We start from the raw sequence: 13,604 nt of genomic DNA on the forward strand, positions 1-13,604 counted from the left end.
GTTAATGCAGAAACAGAATCGAGCCCACTGAATGCACAGTGTGTCCTTAAGGAAATTATTTCCCTCAAAGTACCCGAGGTTTTGGAATTTTTCCTCCCAGGATAGAACGATTTACTCACCAAAGTAGAGGTACTGCAAATCTTTGATGACAGCGAACCACTTGAAGGATGTATATCACACGATTTTAGGAAGTGCAGAAAGAAGAAGAAGAAGAAGATGGTATGTTCAGAATTTTCGTATTGAACATTCTGAAGATTTACAGATATATATAGACTGTTTATACCTTTTCAGAAAAGGCACCTGTTGGGAAAAGGTTTGCCTGTTGAGAAGGTTTGCAACTTTTCGGACAAGGTTGCAACCATTCAAAAATCGGTTGGAAAAAACGGAGGGAAATTTTAAATTAATCCGGGAAGAAACGGGTCGCGGGTCGCGGGTCAGGATTTTTTCCACTTAATTAATTAATTAAATAAATAATATTAATTAATTAAAAATATAAAGAAAATTTGGTCCAAAAAGATTATCAATCAATCATATCAATTGACCAAATCCAAATCCAAATCCAAATCCAAATCCAAATCCAAATCCAAATCCGAAGCCGAAGCCGAAGCCGAAGCCGAAGCCGAGCCGAGCGAGCGACGACGACGACGGCGCGAGGGGAGACCCTCTTCTTGACCCTTTATCAACATGAAGGAGTGCTTCTATTTTTAAATAGGAGACTTTTCATTTCCACCACCTATGTGGGACCAAAGCTTATTTAATAAAATAAGAGAGAACATATCATTTCCTCTCTACTTCTTTTTCCCTCAATTTCCCATTCAACCTATCAATTAAACCCAACAATCGTTGTAGATACATCAAATGAGAAGCCCATTCCAGCCATTTCCTTCATAAAAAATGCCATTTCACTAATTTTGTTGCACCTGAGAAATCCTTGCACAATGACATTATAAGTGACATTGTTTGGAGAACAACCGTTGTCTTCCATTTTTCTTAGAATATCTTTAGCTTTATCAAACAACCCTTCGAGACAAAATCCATTTATCATTACATTGTATGTTCTCACATCAGGAAGCAATCCAACGAAAGAAAGCTTCTCAAAAATAGCATGACCTGCGTCGAGTTTACCATTTTTGCACAATCCATTAATGACAACACTATAAAATGCAATATCAATGTATTCTCTCTTTCTTTCTGACTTATTAAAGAGTGACATAGCTTCTTCAACGAATCCGTACTTAAAATAACCATTGAGCAAAGTGGAATAAGTGCATAAGTTAGGTAGGGGCCCTGTAGATTCCATCTCAATGAACAATTGTTTGGCATCACCAGTTCTTCCAATTTCAAACATACCATGCAAGATAGTATTGTAGGTAACAATATCAGGTTTTGATCCCTTTAGAGAAATTTCACAAAACAATTGCATGGCCTCGGCGAGTTTCCTTTTCTTACAGTATCCATTTATCAGTATGCTTTAGCTAAAACTGTTAGGTTCAATGCCCTTATCTACCAAGCTATAAAAAATTCTCCTCGCTCTATCTAGTTGACCTCGCAAACAATAGCCATGCATTATCTCATTGTAGGTGATTATATCAGGCTCTACACCCTTTTCGACCATGTGTTTCATTACTTCCTCGGCATCTTCAACTTTTCCTTCTTTGCATAGTCCATCTGTTAGTATGTTGAAGGTGCACAAATCTGGATACATATTAAGATTCACCATCTCAGAAAACAAAATCTTAACCTTTTCCCACTAACCTAGCTTACACAAACCATCAATTAATGAATTATACGTTAATATGTCTTGATGAATGCCTTTCTATTTCATCTCATTCAAAAGGTTGATAGAAACATCTGTGTTTCCATCTTTGCATAGGCCATCTATGACAATGTTGGGCTTAGTGCCACTCCCTTGTTCCATTAACCGGAGCAAACTTAAAGTCTTTTGAATATGACCCCTTTTGTTGAGCCCATTCATGACAGTTGCATACATTACTTCGTTAGGTTCACAAATCTTCTTTCTCACCAATTTCTTGAACAATTCAACTGCATCTTTGACCTTATTTTCATCAAACATTCCCCTTATTAGAGTGGTAAACAGAATGCTACTCTTTAAGTAAATGGGTAACACCGAAAATGCACAAGATGCAATGTCCTGGGGCTTCTATGGAGCAACACACTCAGCTGGTCAACCACACTCTCTATTATCAACACACCCCAGCAACAACTCCACCAACCTGCAGCAGACAAGGAACAAATACAACCTAATAGTACTACTATTGGTTACAGCAGCATGCAGATTTCTTGGGTTGTGTGGTTTGTTGGTTTTGATTGTCTGTGCAGGTACTCCAAGAATTTGAACCTGATCACAACAAAGGACATCCATTCTTGTGTAACTGACACCAACAAGCAACCTAATCACAAAGGAAGCAACAAGAAGATGCACACTTGCTTGATATCTTTTCTATTAACCTCAGCTCCTTTCTTGCTGGTTCTTGTTTGTTGTGTAGATGCAGATGTCAGGATGGACTCATCAACATGTCTTCCCAACACCTACATAGAACACATCACATCTACAACCACCAAAACAAATACCAAAACAATTACTAAGAGGCCTCCACAAGGACTATGCAGAAATGCAACTTCCTTCTGGTTTTTGTGTTTGTTTGGCTGTTTGTCTTTGGCTGATTGTTTTTTCTTAGGGACATCCACACTCTCTAACATCAACACACCACAGCAAACACTCTACCAACTGGCAGCACACAAGGAACATGGGTACAGCAGCCTGCAGATCCCCTTGGTTGTAAGGTGCAGTCGTTTTGATTTATGCAGGTACCCCAGCTGCAGCTTCCTCCTTGAAGCTGCATTGAGCCCCAAGAGCAGTCACCCCAGCAACAACTCCATCCACCTGCAGCAGACAAGAAACATATACAAGTTTGTTTGTTTTTTTTTTCTGTACAGGTACTCCAAGAAGTCTAACCACCTCATAACAAAGACCAACAAGCAGCCTAGGGAGACTGCAGCCATCAGAACCTGCAGATTGGCAGCCTTGGGTTTGTTGTTTTTGTTGTTGTTTGTCTGTGCAGGTGCAGATCCTCATAATTGTAAACAACTGGATACTAAAGCATGGATCACCTCTCCATACATATCAGATGCATTCCATCAACAGCTGCAACAGCTACACCAACTTGAAGCAGACAAGGAACAAATACAAGCTAATAGTACTAGCTACAGCAGCTTGCACATCTCTTTGGTTGTATGTTTTGTTGGTGTTTGGCTGTGCAGATACAAGCTGAACCACTTCAAAGCAAGGACCAACAAGCAACCTAACTACAAGGGCAGCAACAAGGAGTTTGTGCAACAGAACTCTTGGAATTGTTCTTATAATTGTGTGCTTGCTTGTTTGTTTGTTTTTTTGTTTGCTTATTTGTTTATGAAGGTTGTTGGAGATACAGGCAACAGTGGAACCCAGAAGGAACTCCAACACCCTCAGAGACAACATCCAAGAACCAACAACAATATCATGAGTAGCTGTAGAATGATACACCTCCATCAACTCCATATACATACTGTGGAAACACAACACCAAACAACTACTCAGCCACACACCAAACAACAACTCAACCACAGAGCTGAAGCTGAAAGTGCAGAATTGAAAGATGAAGTTCAACAGCATCAGCAACAACAGAGGCCAAAACCAACACACCCACGTACAGCAACCTCCAGACTTGGTTGCTTGTGCATGTTTCTGGTTTTGTCTGTCTGTGCAGGTGCAAGTCTGCAGCAACCATACATTTGGACCACCATGCAGGTGTTCGAATACAGCTACACTTTCTTCCACAACAAATCAAAGGTTGTTGGCTACTATAGTTCCATATATTTCCTATCCTTTCAGCCTCCTTAGCTGGTAATCATGATACTGATACAAAGGCATATTTCACCTGGATTTTCTTGGTACGACAAGACTAAAAAGAGCAAAGATGAAAAGAATTTCCCATCCCATGCGAGATAGAAGTTTCGTATACTTGTTCTTCTTCAATGTAGCTATGTCTGGTACGTAGCATAGTTGGAATAGGACTAGTGTAGGTTACTTTTCTTTTTTCTCATGGAAGGGGAGAGTCTCCCTCATTTATGCTTTCATAGTTGAATTGTACCGGGAGGAGTCCTCTCACAGGTTTACTGCTTTCTAGTTATAGTTAGTCTCTTTTTGTATCGGGGATGAGTTAGCCGACCTTAATAGGTTAGCCGACTTATGAACCACCATAAGATCGGAGGTAAGGTTTATGTCCCCCTCCTTGTATTTTTATTTTGATTATTTATGTTAAGGCTTGGGGGTGTTGCTTAACCCCTAACTGTGCACGAGAGGTGGGAGCCTCGTGTAGGGTCTGTTCCCATAAAAAAAAAAAAAAAAAAATTGCAACTATTTACAATAACTTTAGTAGGGCGGCATGAAGAAGAAGAAGAGTAAAAATGGGAAATATGAAAGGAAAAGATAGAGAGAATAGAGCCATTCCATTTCCGCAGATAAATTCTCCTCATCTTCAATCTCTCACTCAATTTCTCCATAATTTTCAGTGTGACCTAATTTTATAGAATGCATTGTATAAATTAGAGTTTCTTATTGGAGAGATAACGACTTATTTTTAAGTATAATAATATGCTAGTCAACTAATAAGTTATCGATTGGTTCGATATCAAAGTAGTAATTAACACTCTGTTTGGACGGTGGTTTTTCATGATTATAGATTATATGATTTGTTATTGTTTAATGATAATTTTATTGTTTGGTTTGACTTATGATATTGTATCGTAAGTAATAAATTTACAAAAATGCCCTTAATTATTTCTGAATGTCAATGCGGTGTCATTACAATCTCACAAAATGTTACCATTTCCTTCTTCTTCAATCAGATCTCATCGAGTTTTCATGGCTTCAACCATTCATCGACCTTCTGTTTAGATAGAGTAATCTCGTAATTTTAAATTAAATATATATAAAATGTATTTAAAATATTTTTAAATATATAAATTAAAAAATATATTAAAAATAGAACAAACGAACTAAAACTGATGAAGTATAACATTTGTTGTGTATGAACCTTGTTTACTTAATTCTAGATCTCTCTGGTTTAGCTTGTTTAAGCTCTTCCGAGTTTAAGTTAGGTCTCTTGACACTATTCATTATTAAAATATAAAATACGAGATTTGAATCATAAAAATAATATTAGTAGTATAATTTACTACCTGCTATACTATTCTATATAGAATAAGAGGCTAGGAAGCACATAGCTGGACTTTACTTCTAAAAAATTGATATTTTTTTTGTTTTAATTTATTTGTATTATTTTTTTTACTTTGTTATATAGTTTAAAATATGTTTTAAATGTTATAAATTATAATAATTGACAACTTAAAATATTTTGTTTGGTTTAGTATATTAAAAAATAACATTTATTGCATAAAAATATTTATTTACAAAAATATCCTCAACAATTATGATGAAAAAAATGTAAAAGGGATTTTGAGGGGCAATTGAGTCTTTAACTATAATAATGCAAGCATTAAATCCCCCTGCATTACTAATACCTAGAAATCCATGGCATTAGTAATGCAAGCCTTAATACATAATAGAGTTTATAACTAATGTACCAAAAAAGGTACTACTAATACACCTAATTAATGCATGCATTATTTTAGTTAACACACTCTACCAAACGGCCCCTAATATCAGAAAGGTAGATCTCTCTGTCCGAATAAAGTCAACTCTACAAATTCTAAACTATCTAAAGAAGTTCTAAAAAAAAGGTAGCCCGATGCAATAAGCTCCCGATATGCGCAAATTCAGGAAAGGACCGGACTACAAGGGCCTATTGTATGCAACTTTACCATGCATATCCAAAGAATGACTCAAATTGTAAAATCAACTACTAGTGACAAGTTGCACCAGTTGACAATGTCCGCTCGATAAAAATACAAAACTGATTGTTTCAATTCTTTTATTGCTGAGAAAACGAAGCACTTGCTAAGATGCTTTCAATTTACTTGTGCTCATATATTAAAACTTAATCCCTGTTCAAACATCCTCCTCTATTCTCCAACTGTGAGTCCAAAGCCAAAGTTGTAGTCTTTCCTTTTGTGACCGACCTGAACAAGCGATAAGGAGCACATTTAGTACACTGATGAAAGTTATACAGCCAAACTGTGTGAGATTGTATTCCAAGCAGTAAAAGCAACAAGGAAAAGAATAGACAGAGGGGTGTGCCCCTTATCTACCAAGTTTGTATCCATGCGCCCTTCGGAGATTTCTCGGTTATCAGGAAGAGACAACAAAAAAAACAGGTGAAAGTTTGAAGCAAAAGCAAAAAGGTGGGAGGAAATCAAGAAGCTTTTCATATTTCAGCATCATTGAGAGGAGGACAGACAGCCTCAATTCTAAAATAAAGGCGTTAGGAACATGTATTCTGTGAAGGAGCTACGACAAGATAAAAAAGTCCAGATGCAACCTACCTCGGCTGATAAATTGAAATTAAGACCCATGTTCAACCACTCTTCCAATAAAGCAGCAACACATCCATTGGAATCAATCTTCCCTCTGAGACTACACTGTAATGCATGAATAAGTGTTGTTATAGAAACAAAATTTTAGTATTCAGTATTTATAAAGAGAATACCAAAGTACATACATAAAAAAGTATAAAATAGTATTAGTACAAAACTAATTATATAGATTTTCAGAAAAATTTACAACAAAAGGTTACCTGCCGAAGGATGTAATAACCAAAGCTTGATGTAACATCTCTAGACATATGGTTGGTTGTACATAAAGTCTGATGCTAGAGACAGCTGCATCGCAGAAAAGAGTTTAAGAAAAGCAAGTCACAACTGAAGTCCTTAAGATACTAATTCAGTGCAACCATTCCCGTACATGGTGCAACTTTCTGAACATAACTTGGTGCAACTATTCCCGTACTAGTAACTTGCCCTGCATCAACCTGCAGATAAATTAACAAACGTTAAAAATGTGAAAACCATTAAAAAAGATATGATTCTCTACAAAAGACCCCCAATTATCTAACCAGCATCTTCTTGATCCCTTTTATAGCAGCACTTTAGTCATTCCATAGAAACACACGCAGAAATATGATTCACTACAAGTTTCAAAAAAATATATGATTCTCTACAAAAGACCCCCAATTATCTGCCTTAAATTTGGAGCTTTCATTTTTAACGAGATTGTGCACAGTTGTAGCAAATAGTACAGTTACACAAGATCAAACCACCAAGTTAGAAACTAGGAAAAAAGATTTCCAAGCCAACAGGAAACTGCAAAACTACTGGAAATGCACATAGTAAAAGTGTCAAGACCAACACTAGCCAGCAAGAAATCAAGTTAGATTCTCAGAAAAAATAATAACATAAACAAAGCTTGTTGTAACTCAGTGCAAAACTAGCAACTTGCCCTGCATCAACCTGCAGATAAATTAACATACACTAAATAGTGTGAAAATCATTAAAAAGGTAAACCTAGAAAGATGAAAGACAATTACAAGCAATGCTGGTGAAATCGGCAAAAGAAAATATAACAGATATTTTTTTTCTTTGGGAGGGTTTACTCAGTGTTTCTCAAGATACCAAATAGCACTGAAAATGATATTACTAGACTTATAATGTGTACAAAAAGGGAACTTACCATTATTTATTTTTTAAGAAAATCGGTATGGTCACCATTTTTTCTCAAATCAAAACTGATGTCTGGAAAGCTCAAGCGATGTTCTAATTGCCATCACATTTGGCAAATGCATTGGGTGTCATTTCTTTTGCAGGGATAAAAAGGAAGCTGTATCACAGTGATAGCGTAGCCGAATGAACCAAACAAAAGAAATGTTCACTTCTTATTTTTCAAGTGAAGCTCTGGTATCATGTCAAGGACAGAAGGATTCTCCCTTACAATGTTTACCAAAAACTCAGCTGTAGTTGCATCAAATGAGAAACCCCTTCCAGCCATTTCCTTCATAAAAGATGCCATTTCACTAATTTTGTTGCACCTGAGAAATCCTTGCACAATGACATTATAAGTGACATTGTTTGGAGAACAACCATTGTCTTCCATTTTTCTTAGAATATCTTTAGCTTTATCAAACAACCCTTCGAGACAAAATCCATTTATCATTACATTGTATGTTCTCACATCTGGGAGCAATCCAATAAAAGAAAGCTTCTTGAAAACAGCACGCGCTTCGTTGAGTTTACCATTTTTGCACAATCCATTAATGACAACACTATAAAATGCAATATCAGTATATTCTCTGCTTCTTTCTAACTTATTAAAGAGAGACATAGCTTCTTCAACAAGTCCACACTTAAAATAACCATTGAGCAAAATGGCATGAGTGTATATATTCAGCTTGGTCCCCGCAAATAGCATCTCAGCGTAAATTTGTTTTGCTTCACCAGTTCTTCCAACTTCAAACAGACCTTTCAAGATAGTATTGTAGGTAACAATATCACGTTTTGATCCCTTTTGAGAAATTTCACAAAACAATTGCATGGCCTCATCCACTTTCTTTTTCTTACAGTATCCGTTTATTAGTATGCTATAGCAAAAAATGTTGGGCTCAATGCCCTTATCTATCAAGATATCAAAAATTCTCCTCGCTCTATCTAGTTGACCACACAAACAATACCCATCCATTATTGCACTGTAGGTGATTATATTAGGCTCTACACCCTTTTCGACCATGTGTTTCATTATTTCCTCGACATCTTCAACTTTCCCTTCTTTGCACAGTCCATCAGTAAGTATGCTGAAGGTGAGCACATTTGGATAAATATTGTGGTTCACCATCTCAGATAACAAAATCTACCCTTTCCCACTGACCAATCCTACACAAACCATCAATTAATGAATTATATGTGACTACATCTGGAGGAATGCCTCTCTGCTTCATCTCGTTCAAAAGAGTGATAGCAGCATCTAAGTTTCTATCTTTGCAAAGGGAATCTATAACAATGTTGTAGATATATATGTCGGGCTTAGTGTTCCCTTGTTCCATTAAACGGAGCAAACTTAAAGTTTTTTCAGTATGCCTGCTTTTGCTAAGCCCATTCATGACGGTTCCATACATGACTTCATCAGGCTCACAAATCTTGTCTCTCACCAATTTTTTGAACAATTCAACTGCATCTTTAATCTTATTTTCAGCAAAGATTCCCCTTATTAGAGTGGTAAAGGTTACAACATCAAATGGAATGCCTCTCTTCAAGTAAATGGGTAACACCGAAAATGCACAATCAGAACGATGCATCAGACAATAACTATTAATCACACCAGTCAAGATGAAAACATTAATTGGGATACCCAATTTCTGCATTTCTCGAAAAAGAGAAAGGACAGCAGAGTAATGCTTCATACTTATCATATTGTTAAACAATTTAGAGAAATGGAAAAGTGAAGGAAGAGGTTTCATTCTAACCATTTGATTGAAGAGATTCACAGCATCATCTAAACTCTTTACTTTACCCTTTCCTGAAATGGATATATCAGAATAATCTCTTACTGTAATTGCAGGAGCAGAATGTGAATTAGGGAAGAAAGAGATAAAGGGAATAGCATTGCCATTTCGCAGAGAAATTCTCTTCATCTTCAATGGTTAATGGATGTCTCAGTGTTGCTCTGCTCAGCGTGCCCTAATGTATAGACTTTGTGCTTTTTGGAATTATATAGGTATGTATATCATATGTTACTCCTCAAGTCCATCATATAGTACATTATTGCAAATCTTATTGTGTATAAAGAAAATACACTAAAAAAGGGCATTCAAAAAAGAAATGAAGCAGAAAGTAGTACCTATCATCAGTTGCTTCGCTTTCAGAACTTCAGTTTCAGGCGTGACCGTGATGAACCTGTTCTGCAAACCACACATTAATTAAATTGGCATCATTTAATGGAATGCCTATCTGAGATATACTACTCCTCAAATAGATAGAAAATGACAATACAGAAGATAACAAATAGCATTGGAAATGCTATTCCTAAACATATAATGTGTACACATAAGGGTAACTCACACTATTTATCATATCAAGAGACCAGTAATACCAGATTTTCAAGATAAAGAATAGTGGAAAAACAATTAAAATATCAGAAGTGATGTACCTCCTCGATAAGCCAGCATGAAAACCCAAGCAACGTTCTGATTTTCATTTTTCATCTTCCACAATTGCATTGGATTCCTTTTCATGTGAGGTGATAAACCGAAATTGTATCAAAGTTATAACATAGCCGAATAAACCAAGCGAAAGAAATATTCACTTCTTGTTTTCCACATGAAGCTTTGGTATCATGTCAAGGACGGAAGGATTCTCACTTATAGAGTTTACCAGTAACTTTGCTGTAGTTGCATCAAATGAGAAGCCCCTTCCAGTCATTTCCTTCATAAAAGATACCATTTCATTTATTTTCCTGCACCTAAGATATCCTTGCAAAATAACATTGTAAGTGACATTGTTTGGAAGACAATTGTTCCCCTCCATTTTTCTAAGCATATCTATAGCTTCATCTAACAACCCTTTTAGACAAAATCCAGTTATCATTGTATTGTATGTTCTCGCATTTGGAAGCAATCCCATTGAATAAATCTTCTCAAAAATAGCATGAGCTTTATCGAGTTCACCATTTTTACACAATCCATTAATGATAATATTATAAGATATAATATCAATAGTTTCTTTCTTTCCAACCAACTTATTAAAGAGTGACATAGCTTCTTCAACAAGTCCGTACTTAAAATAACCATCAAGCAAAGTGCGATGAGTGCATAAGTCAGGTACTGGTCCAGTAGATACCATCTCAACAAACAATTGTTTTGCAACACCAATTCTTCCAACTTCAAACAGACCTTGCAAGATAGTATTGTAGGTAACAATATTAGGTTTTGATCCCTTTCTAGAAATTTCACGAAACAATTGCATGGCCTTAGCAGAATTCTTTTTCTTACAGTATCCGTTTATTAGTATGTTATAGCTAAAAATGTCAGGCTCAATGCCCTTATCTATCAAGCTATCAAAAATTCTCCTTGCTCTATCTAGTTGACCACACAAACAATACCCATCCATTATCGCATTGTAGGTGATTATATTAGGCTCTACACCCTTTTCGACCATGTGTTTCATTACTTCCTCGGCATCTTGAACTTTCCCTTCTTTGCATAGTCCATCTATTAGTATGGTGAAGGAGTGCACATCTGGATAAATATTACGGTTCACCATCTCAGAGAACAATATCTTAACCTTTCCCCACTGACCAATCCTACACAAACCATCAATTATTGTATTATACGTGACTATGTTTGGAGGAATACTTCTCTGCTTCATCTCATTCAAAAGAGTGATAGCAGCATCTAAGTTTCTATCTTTGCAAAGGGAATCTATAACAATGTTGTAGATATATATGTTGGGCTTAGTGTTCCCTTGTTCCATTAAACGGAGCAAACTTAAAGTCTTGTCAATATGGCCCCTTTTGCTGAGCCCATTCATGACGGTTGCATACATGACTTCATCGGGCTCACAAATCTTCTCTCTCACCAATTTTTTGAACAATTCAACTGCATCTTTGACCTTATTTTCAGCAAAGATTCCTCTTAATAGGGTGTTAAAGGTAACAACATCAAATGGAATGCCACTCTTCAAGTAAATGGGTAACACCGAAAATGCACAATCAGAACGACGCATCAGACAATAACTATTAAGCACAATATTCAAAATGAAATCACTAATTGGGATTCCCAATTTCTGCATTTCTCGAAAAAGAGAAAGGACAGCAGTGTAATACTTCATACTTATCATATTCTTAAAAAATTTAGAGAAATCGACAAGTGAAGGAAGAGGTTTCATTCTAACCATTTGATTGAAGAGATTCACAGCATCATCTAAACTCTTTACTTTGTCAAAATTGCTACTGTTTAACCCAACTTTACCCTTTCCTGAAATTGCGGAAGCAGAATGTGAATTAGGGAAGAAAGAGACAAAGGGAATAGCATTGCCATTTCGCAGAGAAATTCTCTTCATCTTCAATGGCTAATGGATGTGCCAATGTTGCTCTGCTCAGCGTGCCCTAATTATAGCCTTTGTGCTTTTTGGAAATTTTTAGAATATTTGACAAGTAAAAAAGTGAATAATTCTTATAAATTATTACTTTTTCTAATGTAATTTATATCATTTTTTTTTAGTTATCCCAAAAAAAATGTCATGCTTCCTTGTTCAATTTTAGTTATTATATATTTTTTTAAGAAATAGCAAATCAATAAGATATTTTTTATCGATTTTCAGTTTATCTTTTTTGGTTTCTAATGGTTTGGTTTTCGATTTAACCAATAAAAAAATGGTCATAAAATAATTATATGACTTTTTCAATAATTTGGCGCCACAAGATAATAATATAACTTTACGCAATACTCATAAATTAGAAACAATAGTGAGTTAGTGACTAACATGAAAAAACTTTCCAAGTGCAACACAAATAAAAAAACTAAGACAATAATGTGAATTGAAGGTTAAAGGACAAAGATAGTAACCAATAAGGTATTGATATTAAAATTTGATATTTATTTAGGTGTAAAGTAGCAAATTACTATTGTTTTAATAAGCTATCAGTTTACCCAATAACCCAATATTAAAAACCAATATCGAATCAATAACCCTACTCTCCACAACCCCTTTTATGGAATTATATAGGTATGTTGTTTTTGTTGGATAATCTTAGATCTTGAAAAATGTTTTGGACAACAATTAATTAATCTTGAGAGTAAAAAAAAAAGTAATTGTATTTTCTTGATATGTTAAAAGTAACATTACAAAATCTTCTCATATTTTTTAAATTTTGTACCTAGTCAAACTGCATTACATAATTGTGACAAAAAAATATATTTTAAAATGTGAAAAAATGGAGATTTTTTTAACTATTTTGTTTTATTTATCATTTGTACACGAATTATAATGGATGGTCAAATTTAATCTATTTGGGATTGGAAACATAATTTTTTATATTAGGTTTCTTCAAAATTAAATAATTTTTATTTTTGGATAATAATTTAATTCACCCGATCCAATATTTTGATTCGTTTTGATTGAATAGCTTAATGCATCTTTTTGAACTCCACATGTTAAGCATAGTCAATAAATATATCATTGCCCAATTAGTAGAAATTTCAATGTTTGATTATTCAAATTGAGTTTATTTTGTCATTTCTACGAAAATTAATAATAAATATCTTTTTATCCATCATAAATGTAAAAAGTTTCAATTCTAAAAGTTTTATGTGACACTTTAAAAGTGATAGATTAGTCTAATATATAATATTTACCTACATTATTTAAAATCAAATTTTATTTGCAAAGCATTCTTATTACAATCTATTTTTTATTGATTTAGCGGGAAAACATTTTGTCTTCACAATATACGAGTTAACTACGTACGTTTACTAATAAAAGAAAAGGTCTAGATACACACGATCCTCCTCAATCTTGCTTGCAGGAATACATTGGATCTATTGTTGTGGTTTTGTTTTTAGTTTTTGTGTGATGGTGCCCAATTGTTTGAGAATAATAAT

At 34.9% G+C, this 13,604-nt stretch overlaps 3 protein-coding genes and 2 pseudogenes across 4 annotated transcripts; 1 reads left to right on the forward strand and 4 right to left on the reverse strand.

Annotated features, from left to right (window-relative positions):
* Positions 1-823: 823 nt before the first annotated feature.
* Positions 824-1,720, reverse strand: LOC129898880 (pentatricopeptide repeat-containing protein At1g12620-like). Its single transcript, XM_055973590.1, has 2 exons — positions 1,508-1,720; positions 824-1,444 (listed from the first exon to the last, which is right to left on the reverse strand). The coding sequence occupies exons 1-2, from the start codon at positions 1,718-1,720 to the stop codon at positions 824-826; spliced, it is 834 nt and encodes a 277-aa protein (XP_055829565.1).
* Positions 1,721-2,117: 397 nt separating this feature from the next.
* Positions 2,118-3,901, forward strand: LOC129898883 (uncharacterized). Its single transcript, XM_055973599.1, has 4 exons — positions 2,118-2,184; positions 2,700-2,829; positions 2,959-3,050; positions 3,150-3,901. The coding sequence occupies exons 1-4, from the start codon at positions 2,118-2,120 to the stop codon at positions 3,899-3,901; spliced, it is 1,041 nt and encodes a 346-aa protein (XP_055829574.1).
* Positions 3,902-5,889: 1,988 nt separating this feature from the next.
* LOC129901570 (mitochondrial import receptor subunit TOM40-1-like) lies at positions 5,890-7,353 on the reverse strand (annotated as a pseudogene).
* LOC129901563 (putative pentatricopeptide repeat-containing protein At1g12700, mitochondrial) lies at positions 6,903-12,123 on the reverse strand. Of its 2 annotated transcripts, XM_055976801.1 has the most exons (4): positions 10,154-12,123; positions 9,845-9,900; positions 9,471-9,523; positions 8,438-8,472 (listed from the first exon to the last, which is right to left on the reverse strand). In XM_055976801.1, exon 1 carries the CDS (start codon positions 12,061-12,063, stop codon positions 10,306-10,308), a length of 1,758 nt encoding a protein of 585 aa, XP_055832776.1. In that variant the 5' UTR covers positions 12,064-12,123; the 3' UTR covers positions 8,438-8,472; positions 9,471-9,523; positions 9,845-9,900; positions 10,154-10,305. The 2 variants fall into 2 exon arrangements, with proteins under 2 accessions (XP_055832775.1, XP_055832776.1); XM_055976800.1 differs by lacking the exons at positions 8,438-8,472; positions 9,471-9,523 and adding an exon at positions 6,903-6,989.
* On the reverse strand, positions 7,393-9,838 carry LOC129901565 (putative pentatricopeptide repeat-containing protein At1g12700, mitochondrial; annotated as a pseudogene).
* Positions 12,124-13,604: the final 1,481 nt, after the last annotated feature.

Source organism: Solanum dulcamara, chromosome 8, assembly GCF_947179165.1.
Source record: "Solanum dulcamara chromosome 8, daSolDulc1.2, whole genome shotgun sequence".
Lineage (NCBI taxonomy): Eukaryota > Viridiplantae > Streptophyta > Magnoliopsida > Solanales > Solanaceae > Solanum > Solanum dulcamara.